We start from the raw sequence: 11,297 nt of genomic DNA, 5'->3' as shown, positions 1-11,297 counted from the left end.
ACAAGAGCTTGTTTGATCTTCATTTTTTTAAAAGTTTTTTAAAATTTATTCTAAAAAACCAAGTTTTATAATAAAAATTAGTAATAATCCAAAAAAAAATACCAAGATCAAACTAGGCTTAAAGGTTTAGAAATTATTAATCAAAATAGAAAACAGGTACATTTTTAAAAATCAATAAAAGTCATTTAACCTAAATAATCTCCATAACTATCATTTTACATCTCAAGATTTTTGTAAGTGAACCAAAAAATCTACACAAAACAAGCCAGAGAAGTCATGAACCAATTCAGAGTCAATTCACAAAACTCAAATGAAGATGATATTACCACTAAGAAGAGTAGAAAAAGAGCTCCAAAGAACTGATTCATAACCAAAAACTATGGTTCTACCAAAAATTCAAAAATGGCACAGCCATCAACATTGAAATATAGTTTAAATAGAGGTCATACAGATGTTTCATGTAACAAACATAGTATTGAAAACCCTATTCCCTTGTGTCTCACATAGTTAACTGCAACAATCATGATCCCATCTCCAAAAAACATCAATCCTGTCAAATCAAACAAGTCATATTAGAGAAATTAATTTTTATCCTATTTATTAGGAATAAACAACTCAACTAAATGATAAATTGTGTTTAATCATCTTATAAAACTGAAGAGGTAAAACATTATTTGAGGCACATACTTGATTTAGTCTTTGTTTTTCTTTTTCTTCTTCTTTTCCTTCTTGCTCGATGTTTCAGTTTGTTCTTCCTCGTCAACTTCAGCATGTTTTCTCTTCTTTTTCTTCTTCTCACCATTTTCATCACCTTCTACGGGCAAATCAGAGTTCTCTGAATGCTTCCTCTTTTTCTTGTCCTTCTTTTCTTTCTTCTCTTCCTCTTCATCGTTAGCTTCCTCTTCAACAGCAGCCTTCTTTTTCTTTTTCTTCTTTTCTTTGTTTTCTTCATCCTCCAAAGGAGCAGCATTAACAGCAGGTTCTGTCCGGCCAAGAACAGAATCAGCAGCCGGATTGTAAACCTGGAAAACAAAGAAATTAATTTTGAGATTTTCTATTTACTGAATAAAACAAAGAATCATGTTGATCCTAGTAAAAACAATCAGATCATGATACAAAAGATAATTAATTAAATAATGATCCAGGAAAAAATTACACTACAATTTGAAACATGATTAAAAGATAATTTGTATACCAACTTAAGCAACAAAAATCTTATATCAATTGGAAAAAAAAAAATCACTTCCAAATTTAACTTCGTGGGAGATGTCATTGAGACAGAGACAAACTACTTGTTTTGAAAACAGCCTCAATGAAATTACTTTCAAAGACTCCATTTACTGAATAAATGGAAAGATTAATATTAAATTCAAACCTTAGCAGAGGTGATCATAGCCCCAGCCCCCTTCTTATCTTTATCATAGACTTCAATCTTAGGCTTGCCTTTAGCTGATCCAGAAGAATGGCCAAGTTCTCTACCTTCAAGATTCCTCAATCGTGCCTCAAGCTATAAATAGGTAACAAAATATTGAATGAGATATATTCAAAAATAAACAGCCAATAAGGAACAAAGGAAACATACTTTTAGTCTGCTCTCCAATCCCATGGAGTTGTCTTCACCCTCTCCCAAAGCATCGCAACGAATTGCCAAAGCAGCTTTGGCAGCAAGAGATCGTGAGATCTTTCCTTTATGTTTTGGTGCTGCCTGACCAATCAAAGATGCATGATAAATAAGCCCGTATTTAGGTGTTGCATGTTTGGTCTTCAAGGCTCTGAACAAAGCCTTCTCTGCCCCAAGAATTTGAACTGTACTTCCAGGTTGCTTTGAAAGATTTATTAAGCTTCCTCCATGAGCAATTAGACGAGCACCAACAAGTTCTCCAACAAGAGCGGTGAGATTAGGAGCAACAGTATTCATTCTGCTCTTCAGATAATCATACAGTTGAGCTCTATACTCAGAAAGTGAGAGAACCTGATCGCACAAATCCCTGATGTTTATGAGATCAAGTTCACTGACTTCAGTTCCCATTGAAATATTTGCTGCCTCTTTCAGATCTGTCTCAGTTTCATCAGGCAAAACCTGCAAGATTTAATAATTATCAGTCTTCAGTATCCTTTTTCTCAAATTTAATTGATAGCCAAAATGCTTAAAAATAAATGGAAATAACATTAAAAAAATAATCTAAAAGCCCCATTTGTTAGCACTTTTCTGTCAGAGTAGAATGTGGATTCACATGAGATCACATTTGGAATCAAAGGGCATGAATGAAATTTGTCAAATTTATAAATAATATATATATAATAATAAAAAGTCTAGACTTGAATGAATTGTTGTCAATAAGAATTTCTGGACCACAATCCTCTCATATAAGTGTAAAATGGTAAAATTGTAGATATAAAATGTGATTAAAAAACTTGACAAAAAAACTTGACAAAAAAACTTGAACCAAATTTTGAAAAAATCACCAAGTACAGATTAAAAAATGTATTTGGTGTTCCTAGATCGGGATTTAAATAAAGAAACAGAAAATCTAACTGTAGTAGATTTTGAGGTGACAATGCTTAGACTAAATTCATTTTATGCAACAGACAAGTGCTCTATATTAAAAACATATCGCTCAAACTCTACCTCAGAAAAGTCAAGTTTTGCAGCATTTGTGCGGTCTCCCATTAGCTTAACTGTCTTGGCATATAGGATATTGTCTGTAACAATCTTAGCAAGTTCCGGGAAATGCCAACCATACCATTCTCTAACTCTCATTGCATATGTGTTGAGTTCCTTGTCAAGGTCATCCAATAGACCAATAGCCTGAATGATCATAGTATCCACCTGGAAGAAGAGTAGAATATTATGAGTGCATATCTGATTTCTAGAAAAGTCAAAAAAGAATTTACAATTTGAAATACGGATGTAGTTCAGGTCCCACCTTGTCATATCATCGAGAACAAAAATTTACCATTCAATAATTAACAAACAACTAATGTGGAGAGATGGGACAAGTTCAGACTCTGAAAGCATGTGAAAGAGATGAATCTTCCAAGTTTTCAACATTGTCTTTAATGAAATAATGCGGAATTAAAATTATAGGTTATCAATGACAAAACAGAGACAATATAATAAATACACATAGGAATAGAAGAAAAGATAATAATTGTTGAGCGCTGAATGCATCTTATGTTATCAAGGTGGTGTTTTATAACAGAACTTATCACTTAATCTAGATGATCAACTTTACCAAGTACTTAAAATATAGATATTTTTCAATTAGTTTATTCAGTATTTATTTGCAGATGCTTAACTCATTCATTCAAACACTTACTTTTCAGTTTATCAAACGAACAACAAAACCAAATTTAAGACCCGTACCTTATCTGGACTAAACTTCAATTTATATCTTGACAAGCTATGAGAAAGACCCAAACTCATCGGAGCCAAATCTGTAGTAGCTAAACCAGATATGAGCTCTGTCAATTGACTTCGCACCCCTCTCATGAGTTCCATAACAGTATTGTTGTGAACACAGTCAATTTGCTGGAAACCGATAGTAAATCCCAATAAGTAGGTTTTCAAGACAATATAATATAAGAGCTTAGAAATGTCAATCAACAAATACATACCAGTTTCTCCTTAATAGAGTTACCAAGCTTCGAGTCAGCTACTCCTAATGTTTCACCATCACAATGGCTACGCAAAAACTTACGGAGACCTTTGCTTGGTTTACTATCTATCAGCAAAGTTGCAGCAGACAAAGCCTCAGATGTGTTTTCAAACTTGTTGAATGCTTTCAGCTTCACAATCTAGAGTAATTCAAAGCAATAAATCAGCATAAAAAACATATAGAAAAAAAGCATAATATAGAATCAACACACTAAATCATCATGTACAACCACAAAATGAGTTTTGACCATTCAAGTCTTCAACACCAAAATCATCAAGTCTCCACCATTTTACTGTCATTTCTTTTAAAATATTTAGACCAAATAATCCACTTTTCATCAAACTAGCTATTAGTACACAGATGTTGTTCCATTTTTTATACCCTTTCAAGTAGTCCATTCAAAGATTTGGAACATTCTAAGAATAGGGTAATAAACATAATTAAAAATAAAAACAGCCCAAATAATCAAAAAAAGTTTCATACAAAGAAGATCTAACTACCTGTCTAGCAGACTCAGCTGATGAAAACTCCTTAGACAAATCCTGCAATAACAGATTCACATAAGATGGTACAAGAACACACAAAACCATTAAAATGAACTTTGAAAATGTCACAGTAGATTACCTCAACTTTGGAGAGCTTCCCTTCATCCAATACTTTGAAAAGGGCAAAACCCGCAGGAGTTTCAAACAAAACAAGCATCGTTCAAGCTTCAAAAATAACCTGCAAAGAAGATACAATGATGTCGGAACAACAGCAGCATTGAATGTAGAAGAGAAACTAAACGGAATACGAATATTTTGGTCGTGAAACGAGAGAGAAAGAGAAAGAAAAGGTCACCTGTCCGACCGCCACAAGAAGAGAGGAAAAAGAAATGGAGAAGAAGGAGACGAGGGTCTAGGGTTTAAGAGGCGGAAGAGTATAAATAGTCTTTTGAATTAAAAATATCAAAACCTAATTTTCTTTAGTATGTATATTTATAAATTTAGTAATATTTTCTCCATCATTTTCAATTTCTACTCAAATAATTTTATTTATTTTTTTGATAAATCATCTTTCAATATAAAAATAATAATAATTTAATAAGTAAAGTTTTTAGTGGTGATCAATAGAGGTGCTCAGTAGAAATTTGAAATAATATTTTCCTATCGAAATATATTTAATTTTTAAAATAGCTGTATTTAGATATAATTTGTTTAATGAATTAAATAATTAGTTTTAAACTAACCATTATATTTTGTTATGCATACAAATTGTCCTAGGACAATTTTTTTTTTCTATTTTGACTAGGGATGAGAATTGTATTTTTTTTTTGTCTCCACACCGATTTTGTCTCAATTTCACTATTATTATGTCCCAAATACTAATAAACACAACTAAATATATAATATTACTTATATGTTTATTTATTTTTCATATTATATTAGAGTTAAGTTTATTTTGTATAACAATATAAATTTTAAATATATTACAATATATAATATTAAAGAAATTGTTCATATAATTTTATAAAAAAATAGAAAATACGGGATAACGTTGTCCCGTGTGTATTTTTCGAAACCGGACGGGAAGAGGATGGTAGTAAAAACTAAAAAGAAATCTCCGAAATATAATGAAGTGGGATGATAAACACATTTTTTTGTCTCGATACGTCTCATTGTTATATATAAACACCACACATTTGACGTCTTACTCAAAAATGATATTGTGACATTGATTGTCTTGGTCATAACATGATTAAGGCATTAAAGTTGTGGTAAATGACTAGAGGTTGTTCCCTGTCTATGTAGTCTCGGAAAATGAATTCAAAATACGTGTTTGGTTTGACATCGAGTTTTTCATTATTCAGTTAGTGTTCGACTATGCGTTTGCACAACTCTTTAGTAAAGGCACTCGTCATTCCCATAATTAAAGTAGTCCCAAACATCGTTTGGACTAAGTAATGCTAAAGTCACAACAATTGATTTCTTAAACAAAGAGTGGTGTATATTTTAACATGCATAATGTCATTTCAACCTAAAGTGAAAATAAGACTATTATTAACAACAATTATGTGAGGGGGTGTAGTTCCTATCAAAAGTTTCAGCTAATCATTTATCAAATATGACCATGTATCAAGATTTTCTTTAATGTGTGTGCAACTGTTTCTACAATGGAAAACAGGAAAATGAGATTTTTTTTTTTCAAAGTGACTGATATTTATTAGTCATATATCTATATAGTGTTTTGGTGCAATCAAAATAAATATGAAATGTTATATATCCTCTTCTAATTTAGTGACTTAGCGGTAATAAGAGGTGGATATCTTCAGGCTCCCTGAAGTCTTGGGTTTGAGTCCGTCAATCGACAAGTTCTACGCCTGGTTAAATGTTTAACTGTGTTTGCGGGATATATGTTTAACCCGCAGAAATTAATTGCACTTCAAATGAGAATTGGAACCCAACATTCTAAAAAATATATGAGATGGTATTTTTATTTTTATAAAACATAAACTATTTTATAAATCAACTAAGTAATATCATTACAAATGTTAGAAAAAATCCCAAGAGATGGTATTAAGAGTTATGGGCATTTTAATACAAAGTTATATATCATTCACATTATACACTATATTGGAATTGTCATTCCACATAAACGATATCAATATTCGTTTTCTCCGTAATTTATATGAATTACATATTATTTGCAAGCATAAAGATAGATCTTGAGATATTTTTAATGTCTTAGTAGACCTATATCAATAAATTTTTAGAAAAAAATTGGATAAAAACTTGTTTACTTTGAACTATTGTCCAAATAATCATCTCAAATGGAATAGATGCAAAATATTGTGTATACTTCATGGTTAGAAGCATGATGCATGTTGGAAAGATAGTATAGTAATATAGATTAAAAATACTAAAGAGTTGTGAAGAATATTATGAGATACTTTAAGAGATTAACAATGATTTTATTTCACTTAGATAGTGTATAAAATTGTTTTATTTACGGATTTAGAGTTGCATACACTATTTATTAGTTGCCAAGGTCTTGGGACAACTCAATTGTGGTCTTTATGACAAAAACTAATAAAGTGTGTGTCTACATAAACACATAAACACGTGGCATACAATATTTTTGTCACCAAAATCGCGTTAAGCAAAAAGAATGTGTTCATCAAACCCATTAATACATAGTTGATAGTACCTCTTTTCTTTTTTTAACTTAAGAAAATGTCAATTTCAGAATTTTAATGATCATATAGTTATAGGATAAGAAAGATATGATTATGTTGGACCTATAATAAACACATGGTTTATTCGTGAGCATGTGATAAAAAATTGATAATACATTAAGAGAGAGTAAATTTTAATAGTGAACTTATTACTATGATTTATGCATTTGATTATTCTCTAAGATGTATATTAGATTAATGGAACAAGTGAAAGAATAAAAATTTTAATTTTAAGTAATAAATTACAAATACACATTAAGGTGTATATTATTTTATTTAATAATATGTCTAATTAAATTAATTTATTGCTAATTTGTACATTCAAACTTTTAAAAATTCATATTAAATTTTAAGAGAATATCTCTATTATGAAATTTGATATTGATATTTTGTTTTGTTAGAAATTAAGTGTGCATTTCAATTCATTGAAATTAAATTTATAAAATGAATCATAAGGTTGCATTATTCTCCATGATGATATTGTTAATAAATTAAAAAATATATATGTGATTCATATTTACACAGTTGAGTTAAGTTATTGGATTGAAATAATTCTCTAAAATATGACAGTTATTTTTTAAATTCTCTAGCTCTACTTCTCTATTATGAACTTGTAGAAATAAGGGATGATGAAAAATAGAAGTTTAGGATAATCTTTAAAATAAATAAATTAAGTTTTATGTTGAAAACATGATTGAGAGAAACGTTAAGTGTTTCGTCACAATATAATCAATCATGTTATAACTTTACGATTTAATATTCATAAAGCTTTCATACAATTATTAAATCGATTTAATTTTAAAAATTTATTATATAAAAGTCTTAGATGTATCGCCTTGTGCTCCTTCGTCAAGCAAAGGGATGACAAATAGAGGGTGGTTTCCAGTGTTGCACCGAAGAAAAAATATAAAGAAAGAGGCGAGAGGAATGAATCCGTCCACTTACTCTCTTTCTAGAATTGTTTAAAAGAAAAGAAATATTCTCTCATAGATTTTTTCTTCTTCTAAAAACCAAGGTCGTAGTTGGCCAAGGAGGCCCACTTGGAGACTTGGATCTCAGAAAAAAAAAAATGCGAAGGTTGCGTCGGCGGACCGAAGAGAATCAGGTTTTTCAGGAGAACAAACGGTGTAAAAAGGGGTCTTGGAGAGCAACATTTCTTTGGGCACCCTTTGAATACAGAAAATGTGAGATTTTCCATTGATTGTTCATGAGGTCATTCCTTTTGTGTCCCATCTATTAGCTTTTTACCATCCTCCTATCGTAAAGGTTGTTTTAACTCGATCTAACTACAGTAAGAAGAATAATGGAAATTCTTGACTGCATTTTAAAAATGCTTCTGAGAAGTCATCATTTCAAATTTCACCCGTACTGCAAAGAAGAAGCAATAACCCATATATGTTTTGCAGATGATCTATTTTTTGTGGCTTATGCGAATGTTGAATCTGTTAGTATAATCAAAGAAGCTCTAACAATCTTTTCGAGTATTACAGGTCTATACATCAATGAGGACAAAAGTCAGACTTTCTATGGAGGGGTTAATGAAGAAAGGAAAGAAAACATTTTCAATATTATGGGAATCAAGGAAGGTGAACTACCAGTGAAATACCTTGGAGTACCCCTGTCATCAAAACAACTCCGATACAATCACTTTAGACAACTGGTAGAAAATGTTAGAAATTCTGTTTTGGGTTGGGCTACGAAAAAACTGTCTTATGCAGGTAGAATCGAGCTCGTTAAAAGAGTCATTTTTGGAATTATTGGCTACTGGGCACAACAGATAGTCATCCCAAAGAAAGTAATGGATGAACTCGATAGAATCATGAGAGACTACATATGGGGAACACAAGGTAGAGGAGGAAAAAAAGTCAAATGGGAGGATGTTTGCACTCCCATAGAAGAAGGAGGACTAGGAATAAAAAGTTGTGTTGAATGGAACAAAGCCCTCACCATCAAGAGCTTATGGGAGTTGGAGCAAAAAGCGGACTCCCTATGGGTCAAATGGGTGCATACAAGATTTATGAAAGAAGAGCAGAGTATCTGGACACTAAGCATCAACGAAAGAATGACATGGTCATTGAAGAAAATCATAAAAACAAGAAAAGATGCCTTTCAAATGGTGAAAACCACAATTGGAAATGGAAGAGGGGTACTATTCTGGCATGATCCTTGGCTGGATAATATTCCCATTATATTCAAAGAAGAAATGCAAGGAAACAGAGTTAGAAGAGAATACATCAAGTACTCATTTAGAGACGTATATGAAGGTAGATGTGATTCACTTTTGAGGCGTATTCCAGAAGGTGATAGAATCCTAAACCTAATGAGGCAGAAGCAACTCAATGAAAATAATGATGAAATAAGCTGGAAAACAGAAAGCAATGAGAAGTTTATTACAGGAAAGGCATGGGAAATTGTTAGAACAAGAGGACAGGAGGTAGATTGGCATAATGTGGTATGACCTCCAAAGATTATTCCTCGTCACCAATTTATTCTCTGGCTGGTATACAGGAAAAGGTTGACAACAAAAGATAGAATTCGAAAATATATAAACATTCCTGATATCAACTATATCCTATGTTCGGGAGTTGAGGAAAGCATAAACCATTTATTTGGGGAATGCTCTTTTGTAATACAAATCTGGAGGATGTATGCTGCAAACATGAACATCATCAACTTTCCAAGAATATGGGAAGAAATCCAAGAGTGGATGAAGAATAAAGCAAAAGGAAGATCCTTCTATGTAAGTATGTTGAAATGCTATTTTGGAGCAGTAATCTACAATATCTGGAAAGAAATAAATTCAAGAACTCACAGTGGAAGAAGTAGAACCGCTGTAGATATTTGGAGAGATATAACTTCAGATGGAAATGCACTCATTCAATCCTGGAGAGGAATCGAAAGGAATGAAGAGAATAGAAAGCTCTGCCATATATGGGATATTTCGTTTGAGAAAGTCACAAGTAGAATAAAAGTAAAAACGCTGTAGGCGCTAATTGATTATTGTTATTGTCTGTAATTCAATTATTATTTCATTGTCAAATCTAGAAATTGTCTAGATCTGATTTTAAACTTTTGTATTTTTTTTCCCTCTTTTGGGTTTTTTTAATGAAATGCCACTAAGCTGTTTTCCCAACAAAAAAAAAAAAAAAAAACTACAGTAAAAAGGGGGAGCATTCCTTTTAATATCTCTGCAATTGACCCCTTTTCCTGGGAATTCAAAATGGAACGAAGCATGAATAACTCATCAAAAAGTAATTGACAAACTCAGAATATATGAATTCTTTTTGCTTACTTGATATTAAGAAAAAGAAAGAAATGATTGGTGACCACAATAATATGACAAAAAAAAATTTGATAGAAATGATAAGTCATTTTTTTTGAGTGGATTAAAAATTTAATTTTTTTTAAACTTATTAAATTTTCAATTCAATAAAGAATCGACACATCATTTATACAAACTTTCTTATCATATTATTTCCGTCAATCAAAACGAGGTTGTAGAAGAATAATATTTAACTAGGTTAATAGTGATTGAAGTTATAACCACATTTGGGTTGTTTTGTGTTAGTTAATGAGTTTAGGATATAGTTTGTAAATGAAATAATAATAAAAAATATATATAGATTGAGTTTTTTATATTTAAATTTCTTGATACTATAAATACTTAATAAAATTCACAAAATTCTTTATGATTTTTTCTCAGTTTTATGTTTTTGGTTTCTTCTATATTGCAAATTTACATAAACGCTCCACATCAATATCTTGGATCACCATTTCATTGAATTTCACATAACTCAATCAATTCACCCAATATTTTAGAGAATTAAGAATGGATCATTCTTCAGATATTAAGGAATTACAAAAATGACTAAAATCAATCTAATTGAATACAAAATATTTCGGAGAATCAGTTACAGATCCCAAATCGTTTAAGAATCAAAAGAAAGGAAGACATTCAAACAATAGGGATTGAATAGATTTTGGGTTCAATTCTTTTATTATTTCTTTCATAAACTGCAATAATAAATTATTCATTCAATACAATTGTTATTATAAAACATATATTTTTTATTTTTCTTACAACTCAATTAGTTTTTTTCACTTCAATTACTCTATTTATAACCAAGAACATGGACACTCTATGTAGAGGACCAGATGTTGTACTAGGCTTAAGCTCAATCATATATATATATTTAAATAGCTTAATACATATAATGTACTAGTATTAAAGTGGTCTTAAGATACATATTGTACATTCAACTTAGGGTTTAATTTTCCCCAAATACATTTTGGATTTTTTACATTAAATTCAAACCGCACTAAATTTTGTCCTTACGAATATTCGAATAGTTTCACGAATACGAATCGAATACAGTAATATTCGCTTCGATTCGATTCGTTTACGACCCTATATTCAAGCCATA

At 30.9% G+C, this 11,297-nt stretch overlaps 1 protein-coding gene across 1 annotated transcript; it reads right to left on the bottom strand.

Moving 5' to 3' along the window:
- Positions 1-295: 295 nt before the first annotated feature.
- On the bottom strand, positions 296-4,551 carry LOC124942027 (probable nucleolar protein 5-2). The gene is made up of 10 exons (XM_047482431.1): positions 4,500-4,551; positions 4,284-4,382; positions 4,160-4,201; positions 3,619-3,798; positions 3,368-3,532; positions 2,630-2,830; positions 1,583-2,080; positions 1,376-1,507; positions 688-1,022; positions 296-550 (listed from the first exon to the last, which is right to left on the bottom strand). The coding sequence occupies exons 2-9, from the start codon at positions 4,359-4,361 to the stop codon at positions 693-695; spliced, it is 1,626 nt and encodes a 541-aa protein (XP_047338387.1). The 5' UTR covers positions 4,362-4,382; positions 4,500-4,551; the 3' UTR covers positions 296-550; positions 688-692.
- Positions 4,552-11,297: the final 6,746 nt, after the last annotated feature.

Source organism: Impatiens glandulifera, chromosome 6 (assembly GCF_907164915.1).
Source record: "Impatiens glandulifera chromosome 6, dImpGla2.1, whole genome shotgun sequence".
Taxonomy (NCBI): domain Eukaryota; kingdom Viridiplantae; phylum Streptophyta; class Magnoliopsida; order Ericales; family Balsaminaceae; genus Impatiens; species Impatiens glandulifera.
The sequence above is the reverse complement of the archived record's forward strand: the minus strand, read 5'-3'. Positions and strand labels throughout refer to the sequence as shown.

Bases quoted from the DNA above. Each gene is read 5' to 3' on its own strand.
- LOC124942027 (XM_047482431.1), bottom strand. From the start codon at position 4,361: ATGCTTGTTTTGTTTGAAACTCCTGCGGGTTTTGCCCTTTTCAAAGTA. The intron at 2,081-2,629 runs GTAGAGTTTGAG...TAAATCTTGCAG, and splicing joins CAAAACTTGACTTTTCTGAG to GTTTTGCCTGATGAAACTGA. The intron at 1,508-1,582 runs GTATGTTTCCTT...ACCTATTTATAG, and splicing joins GATTGGAGAGCAGACTAAAA to CTTGAGGCACGATTGAGGAA.